This window comes from Emys orbicularis, chromosome 3 (genome assembly GCF_028017835.1).
Source record: "Emys orbicularis isolate rEmyOrb1 chromosome 3, rEmyOrb1.hap1, whole genome shotgun sequence".
Taxonomy (NCBI): Eukaryota; Metazoa; Chordata; order Testudines; family Emydidae; genus Emys; species Emys orbicularis.
Genome location: NC_088685.1, coordinates 173,241,316 through 173,255,941, shown reverse-complemented (window position 1 = coordinate 173,255,941; position 14,626 = coordinate 173,241,316). Strand labels below are relative to the sequence as shown.

Below are 14,626 nucleotides of genomic sequence, written 5' to 3'. Positions count from 1 at the left end.
GTTATACCAGCAGAGCCCCCTAGTGTAGGTGCAGTTTATGCGGACAGAAGAAGTTTTTCTGTACAGTAATGCCATCTCTCTGAATGACATTAGCTGAATGACATTCTTCTGCTGCCATAATTGTGTCTATACTGGGGATTTTACTAGCAGAGCTATGTTAGCTGTTGGGTGTAGTTTATTCCACACTAATGACTGACCTAGCCATTCTGACAACACTTTGTAGTGTGGACCTGGCTGTAGACACATCTCTTCTGTAGGGGTTACAGAAAAGAGAAGAGATGCCCTTATCCCTGTTCTTCTTGTGCTCCAAAGAAGTTTCCCTGTTTTGTTTCCCCCAATTTTTGTGTGTGTTTCTTGTTATTGTTTTTAATGCAGCCTTTAGGTAGTTGCAATTTCTGGCATAGCATTCACTGAGGACATTGTTATTTGTCCTCTGGGCTGAGTAAGAGCTCGTTTAAATTGTGCAGTTGTATTTAGGTCAAGACCTCATTATCTGTAAAGTGGAGTTGACTCTCAAGCCCATATACAGAACTGTAATAAAATACCCCTTTAACAAGACCCTTCTATGCATCCTCATGCTGATGTTCATTTAAGATGCTGAAAGGGCAAAATCCTGACTCCTCCGGTCATGTAGGAACTAAGAGTAAATACATTCTAAGTATCTGAGATTAGGACCCGGAGACTAGAAAGTGTAACGTTTAAGGGGGTAAGTGAGTTGAGATGTTCTTATTAACATGAAGAGCTTGTGTTTTTACCTGCTAACGTTGTTTCTGTTCCTTTCTCCTGGTTAGATTTCTTACCTGACATGTTAAGAAGTTGACACAATATAACAAAAAATGGAGGCCATTGCAGCCACAGCTGCAGAATACAAATGTTTATCTTCACAGAAAGCTGCAGTTGTAAATTGGAACATATAAATGCAAGTCTCTTATTAACTCTCAGAGAAGCCGTATAAAAGCAGTTGATTACCCAATTTGAACTTAACAGCGAAAGGAAATAAATCTGATTTCTACTTTTTCAAAGGTCAGCAGAAATAGAATAATAATTCACAGTGAAATCACAGTATTGGTTAAGAATAGACCAAGAATATTTTTTTAATGTCAAGAAATAAAGGTGATTATGCTTTGCATTCTGTTCCTATGGGGGAACAGGGCCAGGAGCAAGACCAGAGCTCTGTAAGAGATTTGGGTGTGTCAGCGTTGAATCAATAGAGACTGGGAGCATTGAGGATGTACTCAGTCTTAGGCCTGGTCCACACTAACCCCCCACTTCGAACTAAGGTACGCAAATTCAGCTACATTAATAACGTAGCTGAATTCGAAGTACCTTAGTTCGAACTTACCGCGGGTCCAGACGCGGCAGGCAGGCTCCCCCGTCGATGCCGCGTACTCCTCTCGCCGAGCTGGAGTATTTACTTCCGGGATCGATCCCAGAAGATCGATTGCTTACGGCCGGACCAGGAAGTAAGTGTAGACCTGCCCTTAGTATTCAGGACAGTTATCAACTAATAGGCAAGGAAGAGCTCAAAGGGACACCAGTAACTTAAAAACTAGGCAGTCTAAAAAAAGTAGTTAAAAGTAGTTTGAGGTACTGTACCTGCACCTCAGTGCCCCAGTCTATTACTGTGGCTTTATGCTCACATTTTCCTGTTATTTTGGATGATTTTCTTTCCCCTGTTTCTGTGACGTACATACACAAGGAAACTAACTCTGGCCCTGATCCCACAAAGACATACGTGCATGCTTAATGTTCTGCTTTTTGAATAGTCCCATTGACTATTCAGTGGAACTGCTCATAGGGTGTAAAGCAGGGGTAGGCAACCTATGGCACGCGTGCCAAAGGCAGCATGCGAGCTGATTTTCAGTGGCACTCACACTGCCCGGGTCCTGGCCACAGGTCCAGGGGCTCTGCATTTTAATTTAATTTTAAATGAAGCTTCTTAAACATTTTAAAAACCTTATTTACTTTACATACAACAATAGTTTAGTTATATATTATAGACTTATAGAAAAAGACCTTCTAAAAAACGTTCAAATGTATTACTGGCACGCGAAACCTTAAATTAGAGTGAATAAATGAAGACTCGGCACACCACTTCTGAAAGGTTGCCGACCCCTGGTGTAAAGTAAACCACATGGCTAAGTTTTTGTGAGATTGGAGACTAAGGTCTCAGTCTTGCAAACAGTTCTGTGCATGGGGACCTGTGTGCTTCCATGGAGCCTCACTGAACTCCACAGGGCTCAGCGCAGGCTTTGGGCTTTGCCCGTGTGGAACAGATTGAGGGATCAGGGCCTCACTGCCTGAACAGAGAGAAAGGATGGTCCTGTGGTTAGGGCACTAGCTGACAAGTTGGGAGACCTGGGGTCAAGTCCCTGCTCCACCACAGACTTTCTGCGTGACCTTGGGCAAGTCACTTGATCTCTCTGAGCTTTGGTTTCCCACCTGTAAAATGGGGATTTTAACATTTCCTCTGGGGTGTTGTGAGGATAAATATATTAAAGATTCTGGTGCTCTGGTACTATGGTGAGGGGGGTCATATAAGAACCTTAGATAGATATCTGTACAGGCCAGGGAGTAGTGGGAGGAAGCCCAGCTTCTGACCATTCCTCTATCCCTCCCTGCCCAGCTGCTCCAGGGATGGAGTAAGCAGGAGCGTAGCTTAATCCTGTGTGGTGGACCCAAGTGCAGGGTAACCCACTTAACAATGTAAGGTGGGTTCCTACTCCTCTGTGCATGCACCTAGCCCAAGTCTCAATCTGTTCCAAAATGTATTTTTATTAATTTTGTATTTGTGACTTAAAATTGTTACCCTGGACCAGTGAAAGATCTGGAAATCTTAAACACTAGTCAGGGGGAGAGATTTCTGGCAGGACTACTTCTAGTACAGTGGTTTTCAACCTGTGGTCCACAGACCCCTGGTGGTCCGCCCACTGTGTCTAAGATTTCCAAAGGGGACTGCGCCACCATTTGAAATTTTTTAGTGGTCCGCAAATGAAAAAAGGTTGAAAACCACTGGACTAGTAGAAAGGATTGTGCAGTGTGTTGAAATAAATTTCTTAAGAGAATCTCGTGTTGAATGGGTGTTCCCTGGAAAATGAACCTAAAGCTGAAATAAGGCTATCTGCAAAACAAGCCCTTTCAAATATTGCTTGGCTCCGTCAGAGGGGGACAGTGGGTCTCTTAATAGTGACTGGTCCACTGACCCCACTTGGACTTAAAAATGGCACCTTGGCCATAGAGCAGGTGAGAGCTGCCCGAGACGAGGAGACTATAGGAGGTCTCTAAAAGAAGTTGTAGGTGGTTCCTGGTGGAAGGCTATGGTAGAACAGCAGCAGAGGGGTTTGCTGGCCGACCTTCTCATGCCTGAGAGCCAGGGCTGAAGGCCAGACAGCAGCAGAGGGAGTTGCCTGCTGAGATCAGAGCTGAAGCTGATGAAGAACAGAGAGGGCTGGAGTCAGTGGAAGGGCCTACGTCTTGGCCTCTCTGGAGCAAAAAGGTTAAAAGACCAGAGGAAGTGAGGGATGCTCCCCTGGAGAGGATGAGCTCCCAGCAGTGAGGCTGTGGGGGTTCCTGCTGAGAAGAGCAGGGTTGCATTCCAACTGGAAGGACTAGCAGAAGGATTAGAGAGGACCAACAGAGAGCCCAGGTGAGACAGAAGATGGAGTGTGGCATGAAAGGCATTGAGGGACTAGATATCTTGAGATTTTAAGGATTGCATGCATTGGGGTGATAAATGGACTATGTTTTGGGACTTCTGTCATGGACCATTTAGACTGTTTTTCTAATAAACTGGATCCCAGGAGGGGTGTTACTGAGGCAAGGAAGCTTGTGTAGAGTTACTGGGGACTCTGAAGGAGGGGAACCAGAGGGAGGCATGCCTGTTCTGCTGCTGGTGGCTGACCCTATGACAGGCTCCCGCACTATATTAGCCTCTCTGAAGTTCTCCATGAGGAGGGAATAGGTGGTGCAGAGTTTTAATGAGCTTCTAGATATTTACTCCTGGAGACTTGAAGTCAATTCTTGGTGCCAGTCACATGTTGATATGGTACTAGTGATCTGTAAAACCAATAATTCATAGAGGTTATTTTCTCTTGGATAGCCCCCCATTCCCACTCTGTGGTGTGGATGGTTGGCTTAGCCAGGTGTAGGCTCCAGTGGTCAATTCTAGCTTCTGCTACTAGTCTTCCCCTATCAAGAATACTAGCCTTTCAGAGAACTTTATGTTGTAAATAATGAAGGTGATTTTCTGCATCTTAGTGCAGATCTGAAGATAACACTATCTGGGGGAGGATGAGCCTGTGGTGACTTTACACCAGGGTGGGCAAGCTTTTTGGCCCGAGGGTCACATGAGGGAATAGAAATTGTATGGCAGGCCATGGATACTCACAAAATTGGGGTTGGGGTGTAGGAAGGGGTGCGGGCTCTGGGGTGGGGCTGGGGATGAGAGTTTTGGGGTGCAAGAGGGTGCTCCAGGCTGGGATCGAGGGGTTTGGAGAGTGGGAAGGGGATCAGGGCTGGAGCAGGGGGTTGGGGCGTGGGGAGAGGCTCAGGGGTGTGCAGGATCAGAGCGGTGTTTACCTCAAGCGGCTCCCGGAAGCAGTGGCGTGTCCCATCTCCAGCCTGGTGGCTCTGCACCCTGCCCCATCCTCAGGCACCGCCCCTGCAGCTCCCATTGGAGCGCATAGGAGCTGGAGCGGTGCCATGCTGTGGTTCCCTGCACCCTGAGCTATCCCCTCCCTGCACACATCCCCTAGCTATCCTCTCCTTTCACCCTGAGCTATCCCCTTCTTCTTCCAGTGGTGTCCATGTGGGTGCTCCACTCTAGGTGTCGGTGCATTCCTGCGCCGGAGATGGGAGATTTCTCGCAGCAGTACTCGGTTGGGGGAAGGGCGCGCACAGGAGTCGTCTTGTCCCCTCAGTTCCTTCTCAACTGTCCTCGGCTGCAGACGGAGCTCTGCGGCCTGCAGCAGTGCTCTCTTTGATACTTTCTGAAAGGAAAAAAAAAAGTTAGAAGTTACATAGGAACTTCTTTTAGTCTATACTTAGTTACATTGTTTAGTTAGTCTTAGACTATACATAGTTACATAGTTTCGTTAGTTTCTCTTAGAGGTTTTTCTTAAGAGAAGAAAGAAGAAGACTTTTTCTCTCCTTAACTCCCTGTTTGGGAACAGTTTCTACAGTTTACCATTACAATTAACTCCCACCCTTATCTCTCGAGAGGCGGGAGAGGCTTAACTGCAGTCATGCCGAGAATTCTCAATCTCTATTCTCACCGACAATGTGGCGTGCATGTTTTACATCAATTGCCAAGGAGGAGCCAGGTCTCACTCGCTATGCGGAGAAGCCATGAATTTATGGAACTTCTGCATCTGCAACAATATAAACATCACAGCATCATACCTACCAGGGTGCCAAACCACTACAGCTGACAACCTCAGCAGGCACGTCTCACAGGAACACGAGTGGGAAATCCACGACAGTGTTCTCGACACAATATTCCAAAAATGAGGTTACCCAGTAATTGACCTTTTCGCCTCAGTGACAAATCACAAATGTCCACTATTTTGCTCCAGGACAGGCCTGGCACCAGGATCATTAGGGGATGCCTTCCTCATCCCGTGGAACGCGTGACCCAAGTACACCTTCCCGCTGATCCCACTGATCCCCCGGGTCATCCGCAAGATACGACTCAACAGAGCATACATCATTCTCATTGTCCCCACATGGCCCTGACAGACTTGCTTTCCATACCTCTCATGTCTAGCAGTCTGTGCCCACAACCGCTGCCTTTCCGGACAGACCTCCTGTCCCAGAACAAGGACCTGACGCTCCATCCAGACCCAGCGAAACTCCATCTCAAAGCGTGGCTCCTCTCTGGTTCCAACATGGGGAATCGAACTGTTTGGAGAAAGTAAAACAGGTGTTACTAACTAGCTGTCGCCTCACCATGAGAAATACTTACCGTCACAAGTGGAGAAGATTCTCCCTTTGGTGTCAGCAAAAACAGCTGGACGCGACCAAGGCGCCTCTATCTATGATCCTAGACTACCTACTAGAACTGAAGGAAATGGGGTTAGCCATAAGCTCTATTAATGAACACCTTGCTGCCATTACGGCCCTCCACGAACAGATAGAAGGGGCTTCAATATTCGCTCACCCGATTACACGGCGCTTTCTAGCAGGTATACAGAACATGTACCCAGAAGTACACCAACCTGCACCACCACAGGATCTCAATCTTGTGCTCAAATGTCTCACAAGACCACCCTTCGAACCTCTAGCAACCTGCTCGCTCCTTCATATGTCAATGAAGGTCGTATTCCTAGTGGCAATCACGTCTGCCAGACGTGTCAGCGAAATATGAGCATTGATGGCTGAACCACCGTACACTGTATTTACCAAAGACAAAATCATGTTACGTCCTCACCCAAAATTCTTGCCCAAAGTGGCTACAAATTTTCATATTAACCAAACCATACACTTACCTGCCTTCTATCCCAAGCCACATAATGACTCTCGAGAAGCAACATTGCACATGCTAGATGTCAGACGGGCTGTAGCCTTCTACTTGGACAGAACTAAACCATTCCGCAAGTCACCAAGACTATTCGTCTCTACAACAGAGCGAGCCAAAGGCTCTACAATATCGACCCAGAAACTCTCCAAATGGGTCTCTACCTGTATTCAAACTTGCTACCACCTGCATCACAAAGAACCCCCCGTGGGCATCAGCTCCCACTCAACGCGAGCCATAGCGACATCGATTGCATTCTTGAACAATGTCCCCTTAATAGATATTTGTAGAGCTGCAACCTGGACATTGGAGCACACTTTTGCCAAGCATTACGCTATCACCCAAGGCCTTGTCTCAGACTCTTATCATTGGCCTTACAGTGCTCTCATCACACACTTATACATAACTCCAAACCCCTACCACCTCTGGTGGGGTACTGCTCTACAAGCACCTAGAGTAGAGAAGGAACAGAGGGGACGGTTGGGGGAGCCCGTGCTACAGGAGGTGCCAACGGCTGCATGAGACGACCCCTGTGCGCGCCCTTCCCCTGACCGAGTACTGCTGCAAGAAATCTCTGATTTCCGGCACAGGGACGCACCGACACCTGGAATGGAACACCCACAGGGGGACACATCTCGAAGAACCATGGTTACTGCACAAGGTGAGTGACTTCTTCTCCCTGCACACAGCCCCTAGCTATCCGCTCCCTGCACCCTGAACTACTCCCCTGCCTACACTCTGAGCTACCCCCTACCTGCACACAGCCCCTAGCTACCCCCTCCCTGCACCCTGAACTACTCGCCTGCCTGCACTCTGAGCTAACCCCTACCTGCACACAGCCCCTAGCTACCCCCTCCCTGCACCCTGAACTACTCCCCTGCCTGCACTCTGAGCTACCCCCTACCTGCACACAGCCCATAGCTATGCCCTCCCCACACCCTGAGCTACCCCCCCCCCCCCCGCCTGCACACAGCTCTTAGGTACCCCTCACCCTGCATCTTGAGCTATTTTCAAACTTTTTGAGCTGAGCCCCCCACCTTTGAGTTATAATTTTGATTGCCCCCCCTCCCCCCCCACAACCCAGACAAGCTGGGTGGCCTGCTAAGGTGAGTCAGAGGGTGGAGGTGGTGCTCCTTCCCCGAACCCCGCTATGCAGAGCTGGCTTGAGTCCCGCTGGCCCCTGCCCACCCAAAATAGAAGTCAAACGACACCTATGCCTGAGTGCCCCCCCCACCCCCCGGCCTAGAGCCCTGAGTCCCTCTCTCCCCTGCTGGGCCCTGGAGTTTTTATAGCATGTTGGGGGCACCTCAGAAAGAAAAAGTTTGAGAACCCCTGATGTAGGTTATGTTTTTTCCCATTGTTGAAAGGCTTTGTCTTTTAAATATGTGTGGTCGGACAGGTGGGGGGAGATGTGATATTCAAAGTGGTTTTTATACATATGTTCTTCAAAAGCTGGAAATGATACAGTGTTTAACAAAATGTGGCAGAACAGAGAGCCCTACACTGAGGGCAGGTAAATGGGAGTGTCACTAGGGTGTGGTTCTGGAATACTAGCAGTTTTCAATTGAGTCTCTGGCAGTACTCCAGTTTTAGGGGCCCAGTCAAGCCTGGACCTCATATTTGCTTCAGACAGAATTAAAGGGATGGCTTGCAGGACTGGGTCTCAAATAGCTAATACAAAACATTCAGGCAGAAAAAGAATGAGCCAGTCTTCCTTGAAAAGTTAATGTGAAGTATTAGAATTGGCTCTAGTTGACTGGCTTGAGTTCTATGATTGAGAATGGTGGAAAAGTTGGAGGAGAGAATGGAATATCAGGGATAACTAATTGCAGGGTGGGGAAGGAGCTATGTAATATTTTTTGAAGCTAAAAGCTTGAGTGGGATTTTGCTTCAGGAAATTGATCTGGAGTTTATCCTGGTGTGATTTGTACTGCCTTTCCAGGAGTGTCCCTGAAAACAGTCACTATGATCTGCTGCAATATTTTGTGGTTGATGAGCCTTATAACGGAAGTTTTGCAGTTTATTTACTTTCAGTTTATTGAAAATTTTGTATGCACTTTTCTTGGTCTGGGTAGAAGGTTGTGTAGATTGTTCTTTCTGCCGCCTTATGAAGTTCTCGTTCTTCACTTAGTATGAACATATAGTGCTTACTACCCTGAGTAGTCCCATTGAAGCTGGTGAATTCAGCAAGAAACACTACGATCAGTAGTATGGGCATGTCTCAGGGCCTAGGAAAACAGGCTGTGTTTCAAAAAAGTGTTGGTTGTAATCAAATCTAGGTGGGAAGCTAGGAGCCAAAATTGCATGTAAAAACCATAATCAGGCATTTTATAAAATTAAAAATTATTCAAATATTGGAAGATCATCAGAGTAATTAAACTGAATTAAGTTAAAGCTAATATGCTGCTTTGAGTTACTTTGGATACTTTGTTTTGTCACGAGTAAGAGTGGTGCATAGCTGTTCTGCCCCAGGAACAGTCCAGACTTGGTTATAATTCCTTCTCTGGTTTTCTTCCTTGCTGCAATGGGGGAAAGTCATCTGCACCTCCTTTTTACCATGCAGATTACTTCTTTCCTCATGCTAGCTCAGTTCTGCTGTCTGGTGCACTGGGCATGGAGCCAAAGTTGCAAAGTATACAGTTGCACTAAGGTCTGCATAGTAACATAATCTAGTTTAAAGCAAGTTATTTGCTGCATAGTTGAAATCCACACTATTGTCCTCCTGTGTTCAGATACTGGTGAACAGCCACGTACTACTGTAGTTTGAAAATTCCATTTGATAAGCCTTGTGTGAAGGAATGTCATATTGTTCCTGACAGGCCTCCTGGAGAAATCTCATTATTATGATTATACCATGTTGGTATTCAATAAATATTGATGAATAGAGAGAGAGCCCTTAAAATCAGGAATCTTATTCTGTGCTGAGCCTGTGCTTCCTCACTTGTATCTACATTTTTCAGTGCTGAGATGATACGTGTATTTATGTGCTTGTGCGTATGTTTTATAGTTTGAAAATTTTTGATGCTTTGGTGGGAAAATTAAAGGAGGGTCACCATCAAATCAAATTTGGCCCCAGATTTAGGTTTTACAAGATGTAAGACCAATAGAAATGGTTCCACAAATTTTAAACAAATTGAAATCATTTGGAATTGTGGATGCTCATCACCTCTGAAAATCTGACCCTTCTACTGTAACAATGTGTGTAGATTCCCTTCAGACCATGCTCTGTGGTATTGGATCATAAACCTTTGTGTTTTATTCAAACCTTTCACGCTGTTTCATCAGTACACTCCCCCCCCCCCCAGTTTTGAAGCACATATCAATCAATTCACTATGTATTCTAGGATCCCACAGACTTTGAGTGGAGCTTCTGGATGGAATGGGGAAAGGAACGTATAATATGGCTTCTGCTTGGCCATCTAATGGTATCACAGATGTCAAGGCTCTTTATGGAAAAGGTATGAATGCATGTGTTTCGCAGGAGTGCACCTTATATTTTTTCAGTTAGCTGTGAGACCTGGAAAACAGAACACTTGTATTACAAATTGTTGAAAAGTATATTCTAAAGAATGAAAAATTCCAACAAATTGTATCTAGGAGATATAATTATTTATGACCCAGTTCTGCCACCTTTACTCAAATGAGGAAGCAGTCCCATTTAAATCCAGAGCTTTGGAGCGGAGCCCGGAGCTGGAGCACTGAGCAGCTCCGGAGCAGTGGAGCTGCAGGTTTTTTCCTGGAGCTGGAGCGGAGCCAGAGCACAGCTCCAAAGCCCTGTTTAAATCAACACCTCATTGTGAGTAAGGTTGAGAGAACTGGGCCTATAGTTAGGGACTTAATACTTTCCTGTGAGAATACTCGAAAATGATGTTGGATAATGGGGACTTGGATATGCACGATATTCGGGACCAAACCTGATACACATCATGCAGGTGCATGACAGCCAAAAGCAGCATGTCTCTACATGGATGGGCAATTATATCACAGACCCAGTACAGTGTAACTCTGTCCCCTCGTATGTGCTGTGGAGAAGAGATGTCCGAGGTATGTTTTTTTCCATTGGAAAATGTAGTTGTTGAAACTAAAATTTTACACTGGAAAATATTGGATTTTTTTAATGATTTTTTTTTTTCCAAAGCAGCATTTAATCCAAACATTTTGCTTTGTTTTGAAGTGCTTATTTGAACTGAACAGTTTCTATTTGAGGAGTTGATTCAAATAGAAACAGTTAATTTCAAATTGATATTTCAACTTAAAATGTCGTTTTAAAGTGAAATGTCAGTTCAGAATGTTTCAGGTCCAATTGACATTTAATTTAGGGACAAAACCAAATATTGGACTTTTCTGGAGGATACAAATTCTGTTTTCTGACCACAGCTCAACTGGGAAGATTTTTCATCTCCCTCAATCTGCAAAGCTAGCCCCTCTTAGTACCATAAACCCACATTTTCAGAACTTAGAGGGCAGGGAGGATTATAAAGCTATAAAGTGACTAAGCTATATATAAAAATGTAGCAATTTTAATGTCTAATATCTGGGACCTTCCATGGCTAGAAGTAAGAACCATTAGAAAACTGCTTTGAAACTCTTGTATCTATCCTATAGGAATGAGATTTCAGGCACTTTTGCAGGACTGGATACTACCTATTCTGGATCATTGACATTTTGCAGGGAAAATCCACAAATGAGGGGGGAAAGAAGGAAACATTTTTGTGGTAGGGTGATTTAAGGGGGAAAATAGTGGCTGTATGAAGCTTCTCAGTGGTTGTGCTGGTCCTATCAATTTTTAGTGGCAGTGCAAGAAATGACCTAAGGACTGCCAAAGTTTGGAGCCAATATAATGGATTTGTTCACTCCCCACCCCCATAATTTTATAAAGAAGATGATAAATAAGGAATATAAGTAACTGAAAACAAGGGTCAAATAATGGGAAGTGTCACGTAACCAGCCCTGCCTATAATAATTTCAGCAATGTAGTATGTAAAAATGGGGTGTCCTTTAATAAAACATATTCTTGGTTTACAGAGAGAGGAAGGGGACCAGTTTATAGTTCCTTAGCATTAATCAGAGATGAAATTACATGGAACTTTGAATCTGAAGTTGAATCATAATCATGTATCTCAGAAAAGAATAATTTAATAACCCTATTGTTCTGCTTTTATTAATCTGCTTCATTATGCAGACTGTTAGATTTTGTCTTAAAAAAAAACAAATTTCTTTCACTGCTACCTTTCTTTATAGAACACCAAACATTTGTGCTTTGGGGGCAGTGCAGAATGTGTAACACCAGGTATTTCAGCAGTTTCAGTTGAGAGGTTTTATAAAGCTCCTTTGAGTCCCGAAAGAGATTGTCTCAGGTGGGATGAAGATCTGACTGCCAGCAGTTATGGTTCATGGAATCTGTATTGGAAACACATGGGAACACTAGGCAGTCCCTGCGGAGATATTGTCATGATACTGCCTGTGACCTTGTATCACTTTTTTTATTTCTTTGTGCTAGCTTTTTCTTAGAACTTGGGTGATCTGTAAATTGAAAATAAAGTTAGAAGCATTGATACTGCGGATGTAAGAAAAAGAAGGTGAATGTAATGAATTGGTCTTTTGAAAATGGCAGGTGAAGGGCAGGAAATGTAGTAGTAGTAATCATAATAAGAAAATGTGCTGCACAGGAATCATCACAGTTGAATAGGCCATTGATTCATCTTGTCTCTGAGAGTGCAACATGTCAAATATTTAAGAATATCTTCAGTATACTTAATTGTGTAATAATGTAAAGGGGAAATGATGTTTTGTCTCCAGCTGAGGATCAATTTCTGCCCTTAAGCATTCGGAATGATGGCCCTGGTAATTTTATCCTAGCTAGTGTAACTGCAGATATACTTGGCTTATTCATATAAATACCACTGTGCAGGTCATCTGCAGGGACTTTTCTTCTAGGATTTTGGGAACCAGAGCAAGGTGTTACAGAAGATCTTGGGGTGTGTGGGGTACCTTAGTCATAGATCCCACAGATTCATGGGGTTGGAAATCCTTGTGTTTCCATTAGAAGGAATAATTTTGAAAGCATATGCAAGTTTTAGTCCCTTGTTCAGTTTGTCCACAAGAGAGAGAGGATCTAACCTCGTAAATATCTAGGATGGAATGTATTTGCTAACTTGTTTGTGTAAATATGATGGATGCTAATAATGTAGAATGGAAAAGAAGCCATAAACCTAATTATAATCAAGGAATATTTGAGTAACTAATTTACAGTCACATTTGTTCACTTCTAATTATTAGCTCCATGTCTTGCTGTGAATAGTTCACTGGACTTTTGTGTCATGTGATCCTTTAACTGTCATGTCCTGTTCTAGAGACATGGACTTCAGTTTTCTTGTGACGCTTTGCAGGAAGAAATTATTTAAAAATTATTTAAAACAGTTGCATTAAACAGTCACACTAGTAGGAAGCTACATACTGTATTTGAGTTGAATGCTCACAGAGGAGCCAATGTTTAGATGCACTAGAAGAACATTTCTTTTACGATTTTTAAAGGGGTTTCTACTACTGTTGTGTTAAAGTGATTCTCAGTGCGACTCTCTCCATTTTTTGAGTTCAGATTTATAATGAGTAATGATATAAGCTTATGTGCATTGTTTAGATTTCAAATCATGTTAAATTATGTAAAAAGCAGCAAGAGGGTTCTTTTCACAGTTGGAATCACTTCAGTAGTTTCTTCTTAGCATCTTGTTGATGCTATTTTCAGCCTCAAACACTGCTTAAAGAAAGGCAGAGAGAGACAGAGACATCCAGACAAGCAACTTCAAGAGCTTCAAAGAACTGCTGATGCAAGCTGAACATGTCAGGATAATGTTCTCAGTCTGGATGTTTACTACACATACTACTGTCCTTATCTTAGAAACCCTGGAACCCTCCTGAGAGACCACAGCAAAATCCATAAAACTCCTATGTTATGTTGCAGGCTTTTTTAAACTGCCATTTCTTTTTTAAAATATATTTTTATTGCCATTAATACATGCAAATTTAATTTTTTCAATATTTTAAGGCAAATAATATGAAAAAATAAAACTTTATTATGATGATTATTATTTGTATTATGGTAACACAGAGAGACCCCGGTCAGGATGGGAGCTGTGTTGCGCTAGGTGCTGTATGTGTGTGTTTATAGGTGGACGTGAACCTTGCCCTGAAGAGCTTAAGCACTGGTGCTATACCGATGTGTTTTAATATAAACCCATTCAACAATGCACTGTGCGAGTGCATGTGCAAATTGTCTTAGAACCTTTGAAGCTGATTAAATTTTAGCTAACAAAACCAAAAGTTTCTTATTGTAGGTTTCCTGGTCTGCCAATTTCCTGTGCATTTAAATTCACAATCCTAACATACTAATACAGTGTTTTGCATTGATTGTAAACACCCCGAACAGATTTAAATGCACACACATTTATGTATGTCTGCCTAGCTATCTGCATACAGAAAAGTCTATAGATAGGCACAATAGGGCATATAATAATTGTAGTTAGAAAGTGCCCTCAGTGAAGTGCTCCTGGTGATTCACAAATAAGTTAAAATACAATCCTATTGAAATAATTAAGCAAACAATATTTGGTGTCAATAACAATGAAAAGGGGGTGTGGAGGGGAGAGCGGTCTGAATGTAATTAAAAATTAACACTGCTTTTTAGAGAGATTTAGAGTGGTAATTGCTCTTCATTTAGCCGTGAGGCGTAGCAGGGATCTGTGAGGCTTGCTAGTCACGTGCCCTCCCCATTCCATACGAACACACATCCCTCCTGTTAAAGGGGAGGATAAGGGGCAAAACTGTGAGAACATGCAGAGCTTCAAGAAAAGCCTGCTCCTTCCGTTGGATTTTCTCTGGGAGGAAAGCGCTGGGCCTAGTGGTCTGTGTTTGGACAGATCCAAGTTTGGTTCCCTAGTTTCCTAGGCTGGCAGGCCTCATAGTGGTGTTGGAACAGTTTTTATAGTGGGGGTGGTGAGAGCCATTGAAAAAAACTGTAAACTCTGTATATTATGGAAACCACTTCAAGACAGGGGCTGCTGCTGTACCCCTAGTTCCAGCACTCCTGCCTTAGTCCTTGGTGGAGGAGAAAGC

The 14,626-nt window shown here is 43.8% G+C and overlaps 1 protein-coding gene across 4 annotated transcripts in view; it reads left to right on the top strand.

The window, feature by feature from the left end:
- HHAT (hedgehog acyltransferase) overlaps positions 1-14,626 on the top strand; it is a 345,313-nt gene that overhangs the window by 27,031 nt on the left and 303,656 nt on the right. For all 4 annotated transcript variants that reach the window (XM_065401658.1, XM_065401657.1, XM_065401656.1 and 1 more), the window contains exon 3: positions 9,859-9,972. In XM_065401658.1, coding sequence (XP_065257730.1) covers positions 9,859-9,972 — 114 coding nt within the window. The remainder of the gene's footprint in view (positions 1-9,858; positions 9,973-14,626) is intronic.